Below are 18618 nucleotides of genomic sequence, written 5' to 3' on the forward strand. Positions count from 1 at the left end.
CACCAGAGTGATGATGCTATGTGTACCACATTTACCATGATCAAACCTCTGATGAATGAGAATGTAATTCATAAACAGGGCAGCCACAACTGAAAATAAGACATGCCATAATCACGATATCTATAAGAATGATTATGTAATTAAACAAGTGATTTTTTTCTTTTTCTTCAATTTTTTTCCCCGTCTTTTTTGGTTTAGATTGCTTTTACATTCATTGTATCTCAATTATTATTCGTAAATAACTTAACTGCATTCTTATATCATGCTTGTAAATTGGTATTATGTAATGTCATACTATGTTATGTAAAATGCATACATATTGTTGAATAAATCCAAATTTTGAGAAAAAAAATAAATAAAAAAAAATAAAATAAAAAAATAATATAATTAAACAAGTATTTACATGTACGAGGTAGATGTATCAAAGAGGTAGTGACAACTTCCACAAACTGCCATGACACAGGATGTTATTAATCAACACAGGCAAATATTGGAATAAAAATCATAATCGATGTTTCAAGATAATGTCAAAGAAAGTAATTCTTGTTTGCCACAAACTCTATCTAAAATTTTCAAGTTTACCAGTTTTGATCAAATGTTCAAGGGCACATAACTCAAAAAAAGTTGGCCAGGTCAATGAAAGTCAAATTAGCCATGGGTGGGTGTAGAAAAATATGTAAGGCGCTTATATGTATCAGAGTGGTATCTCTAAAACAGCGCCAAAAATGCAAAAACCATATTCAAGGGAACATAACTTTTAAGACAAAATGGCCGTTGGTAACAACAAACAACCTAGGCGCTACTGCACATTGCAGTGGTTATATAAATCAAGTTTAAGTTTGACACCTCTAAAACTGTAGAATTGGTTTGCTCCACGAAATACAAATATAGCCAAAAGTATGAAACTCATGTTCAAGGGAACATAACTCTTGGACACAAAACAGCCGTAGGTCATGAAAGATATGCCAGGCACTACATATCATGGTGGTAATGATCACTTGAATTTTCAGATGATCCAGGGGCATAACGTGACCAACATTTTAGCAAGGACACTTGACTTCCTCCGCACATGCTAGCCAGAGTAATGGGACTTAGTACGCACATGCTAGCCAGAGTAATGGGACTTAGTATGCACATGCTAGCCAGAGTAATGGGACTTAGTACGCACATGCTAGCCAGAGTAATGGGACTTAGTACAAATATATATATATATATATATATATATATATATATATATATATATACATATATATATATATATATATATATATATATATATATATTGTCATAGTGAAGTTTCATGTTGACAATGTTAACAGTCATGATTTCTAATTGATGCAAATGCTGCAGACAGCCGAAAAGCTATGAAAAAATCACAACTATTTCGTCTTCAAAACACAAAAATAAACAGACGTGCTAATAACAGTGTTTCAGTGCAAACATACCTGTTTTTCTACTGGTCCCATAACATGCTGCAGCTCAGCTATGAACTTGAGTGAATGAAGGGGAACAACTCTATCATCATGGTCCCCTGTCATTAGCAACATGGCCGGGTATTGTTGGTCTCCCTTAGGTACTGCTGTGTTGTGTAGTGGCGAATATCTACGGATTAATGTATTAAGGTACTTCAATGTTTAAAACACTTGTAAATTTCTTTTTATTTGACTATGATAATTTCATGAAATCAACTACAGTAAAGAAATGACTTAAGAAGACTTACATACATGGCTCCTTATCACATCTTACATGAAATTAGCTTTTAGATATTCTCTTACCTCATCATAAATCACCTGATCTTAGCTTACACAATCTTATGTCACATGATCTAGGCTTAAACGATCTTATTTTACATTATCTTAGCTTTCATGATTTTATCTTACATGATCTAAGCTTACAAGACTTTATCTTACCTGATCTAAGCTTACAAGATCTTATCTTACCTGATATAAACTTAAACAATCTTATTAAATACATCATGTAAGCTTCCATGATTTCATCTAACATGATCTTAGCTTACATGATCTTATCTTACATGATCTGATCTTACATGATCTAAACTTCCATGATTTTATCTTACATAACCTTCGCTTACAAGATCTTATCTTACATGATCAAAGCTTAAATAAACACATTATACCTGATCTAAGCTTATCTAAACATATTATACCTGATCTAAGATATCATGATGTGATCTAACATGATTTTATCATAACTGATCTAAGTTTACAATTATCTTACATGATCACATCATACTTGTTCCCTGATCTAAGCTTATATCATATTAGTTTACATTATCTTAGCTTGCATGCTGTTATCTTACAAGATATTTCCTCAAATGATCTTATCTAACATGATCTCAGTTTCGATGATCTTAGCTTTTGTGAGCTTATCTTACATGATCTTATCTTACCTAACCTTATCTTACTGTATCATACTTAATAAGCATCTTAAACCGTAGTACATCCATGACCTATGATTAACTTATGGAACTTTGTATGACTTTTTTTTCATCTTATCATAAGATTTTCACTAACCGTAAATGAATGATTATTAGACACACTTTTTTCCCTCAGGGTTCGATTATCTTACAATACAAGTCAGTTAAACTTTTCCAGGTTGTTCTGATCTGTATTGACAGAGCAACCAATGTCCCTAGTCCAGGCATGACCAATGGTAAACTTGTGCTATTCTATCTGATCTGATCATAAGTTATCTAATCTGATCTGTTTTTATATGTGATCTGATCTGATCTTACTTTATAAGCCACTTGAACTGCTCTGGATCATCAGAGCAACCAAAGTCCGTAGTCCAGGCGTGACCAATGGTAAACTTGTGGAACTTGAGCATATCCATAACACTGAAAAATGAGAGAACAACATGGATAAGCATCATACAAGGTGAGCCTACCCAATTTATCGATTGTGGATAAGGAAATTTCCACTCAGAGTCACTTCTGTGAGGCAAATCCAAACACAAGCTTCAAGTCTCAGTGTGTCAATACCAGGTGATAAATTACATCATGAATGATATGTCGGAAGGCAACGTTTTGCTTCGAATGATGACTTAAAACAAAGATACCTGTTCTTTTTCTTCACCATTTTAAACAAAACAAAGGGCAGTCTATGCTGCTTAAAGAGCCCTGCCTTCATTTTATTAACTGAGTTTGATTAGGTGATTAATTTACACAAACACTTCGATAAACTAGTTTCCAAAATGATGTTTTGACAGTGCTCCATCAGGCAGGGGTTTTGTGAAGTGGTTTTTCAAAGTGTTTAAAGAAACAAAACTCTCAATCAAACTGCACATTGTTTAATTTCATATGATGAATAAATAGTCAAGATATCTTTGTTTAAAGTATTCATTTAAAGCAAAATATTGCCTTCCAACCAAGCTTTTATGACGTAATTAAACATGTGGTATACACACACTGATTTTGCAAAATGAAAGCTAATATATGCTTTAACGCAAAATCAGAGTATTCATTGTTTTAATAGTACACACAAACTGTATAAAAGAGTTATTTTTGTCATTAGTCACAAATAGAATTTGCATGTCTAATACATGTAAGAACCTTAAACATCAGCTATAATTTAGATCATGTACCTCACTCAAGCTATTGGCAATGCCAATCATGTACCTCACTCAAGCTATTGGCAATGCCAATCATGTACCTCACTCAAGCTATTGGCAATGCCAATCACGTACCTCACTCAAGCTATTGGCAATGCCAATCACGTACCTCACTCAAGCTATTTGCAATGCCAATCACGTACCTCACTCAAGCTATTGGCAATGCCAATCACGTACCTCACTCAAGCTATTGGCAATGCCAATCACGTACCTCACTCAAGCTATTGGCAATGCCAATCACGTACCTCACTCAAGCTATTGGCAATGCCAATCACGTACCTCACTCAAGCTATTGGCAATGCCAATCACGTACCTCACTCAAGCTATTGGCAATGCCAATCACGTACCTCACTCAAGCTATTGGCAATGCCAATCACGTACCTCACTCAAGCTATTGGCAATGCCAATCACGTTCCTCACTCAAGCTATTGGCAATGCCAATCACGTTCCTCACTCAAGCTATTGGCAATGCCAATCACGTACCTCACTCAAGCTATTGGCAATGCCAATCATGTACCTCACTGAAGCAATTGGCAATCACAACACTTATTACGCACAAATAAAAATCTTACATATCAAGTACAAATATAGTGTGTATCCAACTGTTTTTAACATAAAAGGTAGCCCCAAAGTAGATCAGCATATACATCAACTCCAATGCATAATTTAAAAGCATGTACCCGACTTGAGCTATTGCACATCCAAACAATTCCGGCCTCTGATTGGCACACGCGCCGACCAACAGGCCCCCATTGGAGCCCCCGTTGATTATCAACCTGAAAATAAATAATATGCAGTTTTCTACAAACTAATAAACTGAACAGTTATTTCACGTACCGGTACCCTTTTTAAAACAAAAGGATTAATAAATCCATCATCTGATCAACAGGTAACCTATATATAGTATCTTATACATTTGAAATTTGTTTAAGAATTTGTGATACAATAAGAATCATCTCTGAAGCATCTGTTATAACAATACTGAGATTATTATAGATGTAACGACATATTGTTAGGATTTAAGCAAGTTTTAAAAAGGTCAGGATACTGCAGATTTTCTTAGGGTGCTAAGGAGGACAAGGGCACATTGTATCGGTCTGAGAAAAAATTAAATATTATACTATTTTACAGAAAATGCTAGAATTGTGTTTTCATTGAAGAGGTATTAGGTTTAAACTGCCAGATATATCAATTTTGCTTGTATTTATAATCTTTAAACAAAAAAGGAACATTCATTTTAAGCATTTGATTCTATGAAGGCAGAAGGCTGCCAATGCAGGTCTCCATGACGACAAAAGTGTGCTTCCAAAATATGACAGGGTATACCACCATTCTAAAACTCTTTAGCTAAAACACTAAAATATCATATTATTTTTAAATAAGTATCTTTAATATGATCTGTAGTTAACCTTTGAACCATAGGTAAGATTAATTGTGGTTCAGTCACCAAAACACCTGTTTGAACAATGTACACACTCTCAGTAAAGTGACACATGTGAAGCGAATAGTTCTAGTACCTTTTATGTGATGTGTATTTATTCTCTACCAGGTATTCAGCAGCTGCCTGGAAGTCATCAAACACGTTTTGTTTGTTGGCCAACATGCCGGCCTTGTGCCATGTTTCACCATACTCCCTGCAAATACACACACAACTGTGTAACAACGAATGTCTAGGGCTGTTGCAATGTACATGTATAACAGAGCAAGAAAAACAAAAATGCTCCCAAGCAACATCAATGCTAATCTGCATTTTATTGTCAAACAAAGGGTACAACTTGATGTTGATTAAATCTAGGTATAAGAGCTTTGCTTTGCTTAAGTCTTTGGCATAATTTGTATTTTATTTGATTCTCTTGTAAAGAAAATAAGTCAAGACCAAAGTTAAAGATTTTGCACTACTGTGACATCACCGACAACGACAATCACTCTGCATGTTGACCAGTATGATACCTTGTGCCATCGCTCCAAGAAAAGAATATTGATTGTGTAAAAAAGATTGGCTTGTGTTGAGAGTGAACCAGACAAAATATCATGTAGACTCAAAATTCTATGACATTTTTGGCACAGTGGACAAAACATCCCACATCATTTTGACATGGTGGACCAAAAATCTCATATCATTTTTGAAAAGTGAAGATAAGAACAAAATTACTGCAGGAATTCTTGATACCATTCCAATTGTATACCTCTTTTTGACATTTTCTTTTTAACTTAAAAAGTAATTGAAAATCATGTGATTTAAATCAGAAGCATAAAATATATTTAGAAAACAGAAAAATGTACTATTTCTAATGCATTTGTAAAAAGTTTGCCTATACCACTAAGCAAAGGGAAACAAATATACATGGCTGCTATTTATAAAAAAAACTTGAAATAAAATAAAATGAAACATGACAGACTACACATGAACACCTACCCTCCTCCCCGTATGTTTGCCACTGCATAGACTCCACCGAGGTGCTGGAGAAAGACGAGGCGGGATACAGAGAAGCTCGGGGTGATGGAGATGTTAAATCCTCCATATCCATAGAGCATCACCGGGTTATTGCCATCCATCTTCAGACCCTACATAGATAATACAAGTATCAGTGTAACATTATCATTCAATATTCCATAGATAATACAAGTATCAGTGTATCATTATCATTCAATATTCCATAGATAATACAAGTATCAGTGTATCATTATCATTCAATATTCCATAGATAATACAAGTATCAGTGTATCATTATCATTCAATATTCCATAGATAATACAAGTATCAGTGTATCATTATCATTCAATATTCCATAGATAATACAAGTATCAGTGTATCATTATCATTCAATATTCCATAGATAATACAAGTATCAGTGTATCATTATCATTCAATATTCCATAGATAATACAAGTATCAGTGTATCATTATCATTCAATATTCCATAGATAATACAAGTATCAGTGTAACATTATTATTCAATATTCCATAGATAATACAAGTATCTTTGTATCATTTTGGTTGAATAATCCATTCAGCATTGCCAGATTACTCCAATCCAGGGACAGACTCTACATAGATGATCCAAGTATCAGTGTAACATTATGGTAGATTACTTCATAGATTATACAAGTATCCTTGTATTGTTATGGTTGAATACTCAATAAAGAATCAACAGATAACTCCTATCCATGGTCTGACCCTACATATTTAATACAAGTATCAGTGTAACATTATGGTCAAATACCAGATAACTCCAATCCATGGCTAGACCCTACATATTTAATCCAAGTATCAGTGTAAAATTATGGTCAAATAACAGATAACTCCAATCAACCCTTTATGGATTATAATGTTTTTGACATTATTTTCTTCCCTGCAAACAAAGTATGAATTTTTACAGATTTTTTTTTACATTTTTGTTTCCAGACCTGTGTATTGTGTACAGTCATAATTACTGACCTTCTTGTGGACTAGGAACATGGGAATCTTAGTGCCGTCTTTGCTGGTGTAGAAAACCTGGTCCGTTGTAAATTCTTCAAATTGGAAATTCTTGACTTTGATGTCCCTGAACACCTTAAACATGAGCGAACTTATAAAACATATGTGTTCATTGGTGATAGGCAAGTTTAGGTTATATCAAGTGAAATCAAAACATAGCTCTCGTAAACTGAAGCTCGAGATGTTTTCACATATACCCAGACCAGGACTCTAACCCAGAAGCCATGCAACGGACGTAGTATCTACCTTAACAACTGCTTGACACACCTGTGGTAGGGGCTGGGAGTTTGCGACTGGGTTCCAGCATTTTTTGCTAATTAAAAAAAATCTCCTGTTTTGATTAGTTTAAAAACCCTGAAGGTGCTACTACAGAAGGACGTACCAGTACTACAGAAGGACATATCGGTACTACAGAAGGACATATCGGTACTACAGAAGGACATACCGGTACTACAGAAGGACATACCGGTACTACAGAAGGACATATCGGTACTACAGAAGGACATACCGGTACTACAGAAGGACATACCGGTACTACAGAAGGACATATCGGTACTACAGAAGGACATATCGGTACTACAGAAGGACATACCGGTGCTACAGAAGGACATATCGGTACTACAGAAGGACATATCGGTACTACAGAAGGACATATCGGTACTACAGAAGGACATATCGGTACTACAGAAGGACATACCGGTGCTACAGAAGGACATATCGGTACTACAGAAGGACATATCGGTACTACAGAAGGACATATCGGTACTACAGAAGGACATATCGGTACTACAGAAGGACATACCGGTGCTACAGAAGGACATATCGGTACTACAGACTATGAAGGTGCTACTACAGGACATATCGGTACTACAGAAGGACATACCGGTGCTACAGAAGGACATATCGGTACTACAGACTATGAAGGTGCTACTACAGGACATATCGGTACTACAGAAGAACATACCGGTGCTACTACAGGACATATCGGTACTACAGACTATGAAGGTGCTACTACAGGACATATCGGTACTACAGAAGGACATACCGGTGCTACAGAAGGACATATCGGTACTACAGACTATGAAGGTGCTACTACAGAAGGACATATCGGTACTACAGACTATGAAGGTGCTACTACAGGACATATCGGTACTACAGAAGGACATACCGGTGCTACAGAAGGACATATCGGTACTACAGACTATGAAGGTGCTACTACAGAAGGACATATCGGTACTACAGACTATGAAGGTGCTACTACAGAAGGACATATCGGTACTACAGACTGTGAAGGTGCTACTACAGAAGGACATATCGGTACTACAGACTGTCTCAGGCATCCAATCAAACGTCAGGATTTAACCTCGTTCATTATTCATAGTAAAAAGTTTGTTCATTATTCATAGTAAAAAGTTTTCTGTAGTAATTTGCCAAGAACATAAATTATGAATACCTCTGGTACCAAGGATGCATACAAAGGAGCAGAAAAATTACCTTATATCAGGAATTTTTGTTTGGCCATTGCAAACCAGAAAAATATTCTGTCTGATTGTCTAGTTAGCCCAGTAGTTAGTGCACTCGCTTGTCACCAAGGCGACCTGGGTTTGATTCCCGGTCTGGGCGCATCAGAGTTTGGTAGGTGGTCACCAAGCCGGACAAGTGGGTTTCTAGGGGTTGTGGGGTTTCTCCCACAACACAAGACCACACTCTCCCGCAACATCGTGCCAACTATAGTGACTTAGCGTAAGTTAATATAACTTTCTTCAAAATCAACAAATTAAAGCATGTAAAACAAATAAGTTTTAACTAATAATATTCTGAAATCATGACATAAATAATTCTTTCTACCTTTGGTTGGAACTGGCCGCCATACATGGAACAGCGGTAGATGATGCCGGGGGTCAGGAAAGACATGAACTGGTAAAACACCTGTAACACAATCATACACATACAATAATGTTTTATTCAGTACAATTTTTCCTATATACATCATGTATGATAAAAATTGCCAATTGTCTTCTTTTAAAACCATAACTATAGTCCAGGGGCAGATTTCAATAACCTTGAGCACCTTAGGTATAATTTAAATTTAAAGGGACTGTACACCAGATTGGCACCAAAATTATTTTTTCTGTAACCAATTTCAGGACAATTATCTTATAAAATGTTTTACTCTTTGATATCATAATTGTAAAAAAAAATACCAAAATGTAAAATAAAATCGAGTCGGAGACCGGGTTCGAACCGGTGTCGCCAAAATTGCAGTCAAGTGTTGTATCAACTGTGCTACGAAGGCTTACTCTAAATGGTTGGAATATTTAAGCTATATACCTAACTTGGTAATATCACTAGCCAATCATGCATAAGGAATGAATTCTACCAGGTAGACATACCTAGTAATCTTTTTAATGGAAAAATACAAAATAACTGTGAAAAAGAAATTAATTGTAAACTATGTGGTACTTCAGTAAGTAAGTTTCAATGCATTGTAGACATCGATACCAAGTTTAAATGTCAGTTTTCGACAATTTTCTCTTTTTTTCCGCTATTTTTCATCATAAGGAGTACAGCCCCTTTAAAAGTAGAATCTGAGTGTTTTGATTGGCTTTTTAAATTAAGTGGCCAATCGACTGAATGGGATCACTGTGGTATGTCTTAGAATAAGGACAACTTTGCATACTGGACATAACATAGGAGGGAAATATGGCATCAAAGTTTCTTGTAACTTAAATTATAATGGCATTACTCATATGCTGTAACATGATTTTTATGAGGTCAGTGATACCTTTAGGGCGGTTTTAAAACCCTTATTTTTCAATTATTAAAAAAAGACTATTGGTGTTTTTATATTAAGTCTCATATATGCTTATAACTGTTCATAGAATTCAAGTATGAATAAAACACATCTATGGAAATGCAGAGTTTACCTCATCGTCCTTCTTCTTGCCAGAGTACCCAACAATTGTGCCGACCTCCAGCGGCAAGTGACAGAGCTGACTGCCCAACACCAGTTCATGCACATACAGCTGATTCTGAAGGGAGAACAAAGATTACAGTAAAATGCTATTGGTCATTTTGATTGGTCATTCAGTCACTTACATTAAATTGGTGATTTTAATTGGTCCTTTAGTGACTGCTATTACTATGGTGAATATGATTGGTCGTTCTACATTTAAAAAAAAATCTGTATCTTAGGCTCACATAAAAGTGAAAGAGTGGATTGAATTATTTTGAATCGGATTGACTTTAAGAAATAATATTTTTTGAGTACATATTTACCACATATTAATTTTATTTCATTGGATTTCAACTTAAAAAAATCATTTTAAGTCATTAAAGTAAATGTTACAATTCTTAAAATTGTATCATCACATGACTATGATTCATCACTGTTTTAGTTAGAGAATTAAAACAAACATCTTTAACCAGCTTACAGAGGACATTACTGTTGAAATGGAACAACCAACCGCTCCAACATGTTTTTCTTGTTTTCCAGTAAAAGCAGTGCTCTTGAATCTTTTTACTTCAGTGATCTGTAGCCATTATTGACCGTGACATCATCCTAACTGAGGACAAGTCTGTTGCCATGGTCACACAGGACACATATGTGGAACAACAGCATCTGCCTATCATGTTCCCTTTGTTTTAGTACTCTATAAGCTTTATAAAATCATTTAGTGCTCTGTAACCTTAAACTAAACTACTGATCTTGACATTTTTCTGATGACAAAAGACCAGTTTTTTTCCATAGACAAAGGCAGTCCACTCCAGCAAGATTTTCTCATGTTGAAGTAGATTTGTGCTCTGTTATCTTTTAGACTCTCAGGGACATCTATATTAAGCAGTACATCTGTATCTTCACAAAACTAACCCTTAGTGTGGTGTAACCTGTCTGTGTACTGAATAACTGACCTTGACATCTTCCAGATAACAAAGAACCAGTCTGTTGCCATGGACACAGGCAGCCCACTCAAGCACATTCTTCTCGTGCTCTGGAACGAGTGTCACCCAGTGTTCCTGCATAAGGAAATAAAAGGTACATTAATGTAATTACGTGAAAAAATCATTTTCAAACCATTTAATTTTCTTAACAAAAGCACTGAGAGCACCAGCACTTATCAAAAGGAGCAAACTAAAAAATCGACGAATACTGAAGCTGATTTTAAAGTGTTATAAGATTGTTTTGAATACGTTTATATTATTGAAATATTTTTAATTGTTGCAAGACACCGAGGCTTGCCTTTTTTGAAGACCCCCCCCCCCCAAAAAAAAAAAAAAACAACAACAAACAAACAATCAGTAAAACAAATGGCTATTTTGATGGTCCAAAATCTGCGTGTTTAGTGTGTTATTATGTCATTTTAGACGAACAATAGCTTATAGGGAATTTATTTATATTTAAGTATTAAAGAGCCTTACCATAGCATGATTGCTGAAGTCGATATTGATGAGTTTGTAGTTTGGCGAGTTCAGGTTTGTTTTGAACGTGAACAGGCTCTCTTCGTTGGTGATGTACTGAAACAGGAGACACAAGATAAATATTATTCACTGACATCAGTTATGAATTATACAGCACAAACACACAAACAAACAGTCAATAATTCATAGCTAACATCAATGTCTACACAATTGTTTAAAATTAACAGAATTCAAACTTAGACCTACCTCATATTCTGCATCAAAGTTGTCCACCACCTTCACAAAAGGCACAAGGCCGTCAATACCTCCTATCAGTAGAGAGAGATCGGTAAAATATAACCTGAAACAGACATACAGACATAAGTGCCATATAATACTTGGCATCAGTTCAGAAATATTCTGCATCAAAGTTGTCCACCACCTTCACAAAAGGCACAAGGCCGTCAATACCTCCTATCAGTAGAGAGAGATGGGTAAAATATAACCTGAAACAGACATAAGTGCCATATAATACTTGGCATCAGTTCAGAAATATTCTGCATCAAAGTTGTCCACCACCTTCACAAAAGGTACAAGGCCGTCAATACCTCCTATCAGTAGAGAGAGATCGGTGAAATATAACCTGAAACAGACATAAGTGCCATATAATACTTGGCATCAGTTCAGAAATATTCTGCATCAAAGTTGTCCACCACCTTCACAAAAGGCACAAGGCCGTCAATACCTCCTATCAGTAGAGAGAGATGGGTAAAATATAACCTGAAACAGACATAAGTGCCATATAATACTTGGCATCAGTTCAGAAATATTCTGCATCAAAGTTGTCCACCACCTTCACAAAAGGTACAAGGCCGTCAATACCTCCTATCAGTAGAGAGAGATCGGTGAAATATAACCTGAAACAGACATAAGTGCCATATAATACTTGGCATCAGTTCAGAAATATTCTGCATCAAAGTTGTCCACCACCTTCACAAAAGGCACAAGGCCGTCAATACCTCCGATCAGTAGAGAGAGATCGGTGAAATATAACCTGAAACAGACATAAGTGCCATATAATACTTGGCATCAGTTCAGAAATATTTTGCATCAAAGTTGCTCACTACCTTCACAAAAGGCACAAGGCCGTCAATTCCTCTGATCAGTAGAGAGAGATCGGTGAAATATAACCTGAAACAGACACAAGTGCCATATAATACTTGGCATCAGTTCAGAAATATTCTGCATCAAAGTTGTTCACTACCTTCCCAAAAGGCACAAGGTCGTCAATACCTCTGATCAGTAGAGAGAGCTCGGTGAAATATAACCTGAAAGAAAAACAAACCTTTCCATAAATTCCAATTTGTACTTTGCATCAGTCCAGAAATATTCAGAATCAAAGTTTTCCACTAAATTCCGAAAAGGCACTTTACTGTCGATACCGCCTTTTATTTGGAATGTTAGTTATGTATATTTCATAAATGTGTGTAAGCTAGATTCTAGAAAAAAATTTAAAATGTAAGATATCATCAACATAAATTACAGCAACTACTGGTACTGTTTATGATTAAAAAATTTAGACGATGATGATGCCGAGGCTATGATAATCCTCCATTGGTATTCTTCGGAAAACAGATTTGTTACCTGTTAACGGGGTCACATCCTTGACGAATGGCCATCACGAGATATCGCCCACAGTCACTCACCTCCGCACCTCTGTAACGAATCCAGCAAGCTTTTGTTAATTCCTATTACAATGCATACATGTTTTTTATCAAATTTTAAATATAACATATACTCATACAGAACTATATAAGTAAGTTGCAAGCGAAGATAACTTCAAGGTCACGAGAAGTTGTGTAATTGTGAAATCTTCTTTCCTTAGATGTTATATGATTAAGGGTATAAAAGTACAAGTATGAACCACATTTCATGTTCATATCTTATAGCCAAGGTTTAAGTGTTTGCATGACGCCACCAATAATTCCACTGACAACGAGGCCACTGACAGCAGCACCATTGACAACGGAACCACTGACACTGTTATGGACAATGATGACACCATAGCTATGACATTACCTCGACAGTTTTTAGTCCCCAAAAACAAGGTGTTTTCATATTTGGGCTCTGTGACCTAGGTTTTTCCATATTTGGGCTCTGTGACCTCGTTTTTGACCCCAGATGACCCATATTTGAATTTGAACTAAAAAACATTTCTGACATATTTTCAGAGTTTGACCAAAAGACTTACATCATCCACTGTGGGTGGTCAGGAAACTCTGCCACCAGGATGTCTTCTGACTGACTGGTTCCCAGCACATGGTAGTAGAGCTTCTGATGAAGATTAGACGTTGTCTCCGTCCCATCGGCCTTCCCGTCTCCCTCTGGGTAACGCTGAAATTTAAATTGATTTGCATTATTAAAACCTCTCAGACAAAGTGTATCTTTTCAAATGAGTGGTTACTCACCATTCAGTACAAGCTTCACAATAGAGCCACAGAGTGATTGCCATCACCAGTCTGTTTGTTTTTTCATTCAATGAATGGGCATAACGTAACAGTTATTAAAGGAATAGTTATGGGCCTTACTGAAGATTTGCGTACTGTCTCTAGGCAACATGTGTACCAAGTTTAATTTGAATATTTAAAGGGTTTTCGAGTTACAATGTATGACCAAGGTTCATGTTTTTGTACCAAGTTTAATATGAATATTTTAAAGGGTTTTCGAGTTATGCCTAAGGTTAAAGTTTTTGTACAACTTTGCCAACACCTGCTGGGTAACCTTGACAATACCTTAACGCTTTCTAAAAATATAATGTAAAAGACAAACAACAAGAGCTGTCGTAAGACAGCGCGCTCAACTTCGCCGCTTTGACTTAGAAGTGAATACAATAACAATGTAATATTACCAAGTTTGGTCTATTTATGTCAAACCTAACTAAAATTATTCAATACATAAGGTGACTTTGATGCTGCCCTCCCACCACCCGAAAAATGACTCAAGTCATTCAAATAACTTGATTTCCCATTATGAAAATGTGGTAAAGAATATACAAATACGCCTTTCAAAAGAAATTAAAATAAAATTAAAAAAAAAAAATAATAATAAAAAAAAAATCAATGGCCAAATAGTATAGCCCTCCTTGTTTGCCCTTGGTAAAAATGGTTAAGAATGTAAAAATGTGCCTGTCAAACGAAATTAAAAAATAAAAATAAAAAAATATTCAAGGGACATAATTTGTATTTAGGGTTAAAATGGAGATATGTTTCTTGTTGTATGTTGGTCGTAAATAATTTTGAATTTTATTAAGTGCATTGAATGAAAGGTATAGAAGTTTTTTTTATTAAAATCCCAACTTGCCCTTAACTTTTACTTGCCTAAAACTTTAACCTAAGTCAATCAGGGGCCATAACTTGTATTAAGGATATGGAGTTATGTAACCTCATTGGGTGATGGTCCTGAACAATTGTGTGAAGTATTAAGTCAATTGAATGAAGGGTATAGAAGTTATTAATAAATATCCCAACCTGCCCTAAAACTTTAACCTAAGTCCAATAGTCAATCAAGGGCCATAATTTGTATAAAAGATAATATGGAGTTATCTAACCTCATTATGTGATGGCTCTGAACAACTGTGTGAAGTATTAAGTCAATTGAATGAATGGTATTGGAGTTTTTAAGTGAAAATCCCAACCTACCCTTAAACTATAACCTAAGTCAATCAGGGGCCATATCTTGTATTAAGGATGATATGAAGTTATGTAACCTCATTGTGTGATGGTCCTGAACATCTGTATGAAGTATTAAGTCAATTGAACAAAGGGTATAGAAGTTATTTATAAATATCCCAACCTGCCCTAAAACTTTAACCTGAGTTTCATAGTCGATCAGGGGCCATAATCTGTGTAAAGAACTAGAAATGTGTCCATAGGACACGGATGCCCCCACTTCGATTTTTTGTCACAGAAAATAAGCCATAATGATTATTCAGGATAATCTGCACATATAGGATAAGTTGAGTTGAGTTGGGTTTTACGGCATCGCAAGACTGTATAGGTTATATGGCGCCATTCAGGCAGGAAAAAACTTGTTGGATCCACATTGGACACATACTTTTCAAGAATTAGATTGGAAACATATATTTTTGGCAAAAAAGGGCCGTAACTCCTAAATGACTAAAGCGATTTCCATGACTATCGAACTTGATCAAGATATTATGGTCACAAACATGTGTTTAAAGTTTGGTGAGGATTGGACAAACAGTTTTCAAGAATTAGATTGGAAACATATATTTTTGAAGTATTTTTGGCAAAAAAGGGCCGTAACTCCTAAATGACTAAAGCGATTTCCATGACTATCGAACTTGATCAAGATATTATGGTCACAAACATGTGTTTAAAGTTTGGTGAGGATTGGACAAACGGTTTTCAAGAATTAGATCGGAAACAATCTTCGGGACGTACGTACGTACAGACAGACAGACGTACGTACGGACAAGGGCAACCCTATATGCCGCCACTTTGTGGGGGCATAATAATATGGAGTTATCTAACCTCATCATGTGATGGCCCTGAACAACTGTGTGAAGTATTAAGTCAATTGAATGTAGGGTATTGGACTTATAAGTGAAAATCCCAACTTGCCCTAAAACTTTAACTTGACGCTGGTGCGAGTAGTATAGCCCACCTATTCTTCGAATAGTCGAGCTTAAAACTTATTGAGATATTTTTGCACCATAATGACACAACACAAAGGCTATGACAATACATCCCCTTTTTTATTTGAAAAACAGACAATTCAAACTGAAAGACTCAATAAAAAAGCATCTGGTAGCAGTATAAAGTAGCATTTACAAGAGGCTGAGGAACCGACAATCCTTATAAGAAAGTGAATGGACATAATGCTAATGATTCCAGTTGAATTACATTGTAAAAGATGCCCTTGTCATCGTGTGTCCAGGCCATGGAGGAGAACTTGACACGGGTCAGCACATCGGGAAGATCCTCAGCGCTGGGGGCTGTCTTAAACTGAAAATAGATGATATGTTACTGATTGTACAAATAAGGCCTTCTTTAATTGTCCTGTAAGCGCAGTGGTTAGTGCAATCGCTTCTCATCTAGGCAACCCAGGTTTGATTCCCAGCCTGGGTGCATGTGAGTTTGGTTTGTGGTCATCAAGTTGGACAAGTGGGTTTTCTTTGGGTACTTCGGTTTTCTTCTGGGTACTTCGATTTTCCCCCCACAACACCAGACCACACTCTCGCGTAACATCGTGCCAATGAGAGTGATAATATAAGTTGCAATAACTTGTTTCACAATCGTTGTAAAAATAAATAAGTTTAAAGCTATTTATAGGGCCATAGAAGATATTAAATGTTAAAATGATGCCTGATAACCTTATATTGTTTGGTATTGTTTGAAAAGGTTTTGCTTACTGATGTACTTAATGTTAAATAATTGACTGAAAAAGCATTTAAGTTATTGCAATGTTTACTTTTGCTTATCATCTATTTCGGAATTGGATGTGAAATGATCTATTTTGATTCCTTTCAAGACCAAAAAAGCTTGTTTTAAATAATTGTTGGTGCATTTCTTCATACTCTTTTCTTTCTCTACATATAAAACATTTTCCTGACAAATAAGGGGCATAACTCATCAATAATTAAACCAATAGTAATGGGCCTTGCTGTACATGTGTGTATCGTCTCTGCCCACATATGTACCAAGTTTTATATGAGTATATTGCATGTTTTGGAATAACTGCAAAGGTTTTGGTTTTGCACAATGGATATCCCCTGGCGTGTCTTTTTCACATTCAAAAACTGACAGGGTGAAAAAAACATTTTAAACTACTGAATAAGCCCACAAATATTACAATGTTATAATTTTGAGTAGAAATTTAACAAAACTCCCTGAGATGCACACAAATTCCTACCTTGATTGTGTTCCAGTCCGAGCCACTCTCGCTGAGCCCATACGCCATGTATTTCCCAGACTCAGAGAAAGCCCTCCCCGTAACAGCAATTGTCCCATCCTCAGAGAGTTTATTAGGATCCAGGAAAACCCGGGCCTCACTGTCTAATGAGTCCTGCACATAGTGGACACTGTAAATAAACAAGTGCGACCTTGACCTTTGAGATAGGGACACGGGTCTGTCATGCGACACGTCATCTTGGTATGTGGAACACATGTGGCAAGTTATTTTAAAATCTGTCCATACAAGGGAAAGTTACAGCCTGGACACGAGTTATTGAGCCGGACACACGGACGGACGGAAGGACGGAGGGACAGACGGACGGACGGACGGTGCGATTTTAGTATGCCCACCTTCGGGGGCATAAAAATGTAATTAGACAATTGAAACAGTAAGCTTGAATTCTCCTAGAGGTTCATGATTCAAACATATTGATCAAGAAACCTTAACATACTAATGATATACTTTATTTACAAAGTTAGTCAGGTGACATGACAACATTTCGAAAGTTTATCAAGGTGGTTTCCCCCATAACCCACACAGCACAAGATCAAACAAACACACAAAATCATGCAAAACTCCCTGGCAACATGGTATCACACTCACAGGCAACATGGTGTCACACTCATGGGCAACATTGTGTCACACTCACAGGCAACATTGTGTCACACTCACAGGCAACATTGTGTCACACTCACAGGCAACATTGTGCCACACTCACAGGCAACATTGCATCACACTCACAGGCAACATTGTGTCACACTCACAGGCAACATGGTGTCACACTCTCAGGCAACATTGTGTCACACTCACAGGCAACATTGTGTCACAATCACGGGCAACATGGTATCACACTCACGGGCAACATTGTGTCACACTCACAGGCAACAGCGTGCAACACTCTCAGGCAACATTGTGTCACACTCACAGGCAACATTGTGTCACACTCACAGGCAACAATGTGCCACACTCTCAGGAAACATTGTGTCACAATCACGGGCAACATGGTATCACACTCACAGGCAACATTGTGTCACACTCACAGGCAACATGGTGTCACACTCACAGGCAACATGGTGTCACACTCACAGGCAACATTGTGCCACACTCTCAGGCAACATTGTGTCACACTCTCAGGC

General features: G+C 36.5%; 1 protein-coding gene across 1 annotated transcript in view; it reads right to left on the bottom strand.

Annotated features, from left to right (window-relative positions):
- LOC128205470 (prolyl endopeptidase-like) overlaps positions 1–18618 on the bottom strand; it is a 28147-nt gene that overhangs the window by 5336 nt on the left and 4193 nt on the right. Inside the window, exons 4-18 of the mRNA XM_052907128.1 lie at positions 17441–17609; positions 16432–16533; positions 13758–13900; positions 13151–13222; positions 11774–11867; positions 11528–11623; positions 11021–11125; positions 10036–10140; positions 8957–9037; positions 7070–7183; positions 6047–6195; positions 5148–5264; positions 4311–4406; positions 2756–2857; positions 1446–1602 (exon numbers count right to left, since the gene is read on the bottom strand). Of these exons, the coding sequence (XP_052763088.1) occupies positions 1446–1602; positions 2756–2857; positions 4311–4406; positions 5148–5264; positions 6047–6195; positions 7070–7183; positions 8957–9037; positions 10036–10140; positions 11021–11125; positions 11528–11623; positions 11774–11867; positions 13151–13222; positions 13758–13900; positions 16432–16533; positions 17441–17609 (1702 nt within the window). The remainder of the gene's footprint in view (positions 1–1445; positions 1603–2755; positions 2858–4310; positions 4407–5147; positions 5265–6046; positions 6196–7069; positions 7184–8956; positions 9038–10035; positions 10141–11020; positions 11126–11527; positions 11624–11773; positions 11868–13150; positions 13223–13757; positions 13901–16431; positions 16534–17440; positions 17610–18618) is intronic.

Source organism: Mya arenaria, chromosome 10 (assembly GCF_026914265.1).
Source record: "Mya arenaria isolate MELC-2E11 chromosome 10, ASM2691426v1".
NCBI classification, from domain to species: Eukaryota; Metazoa; Mollusca; class Bivalvia; order Myida; family Myidae; genus Mya; species Mya arenaria.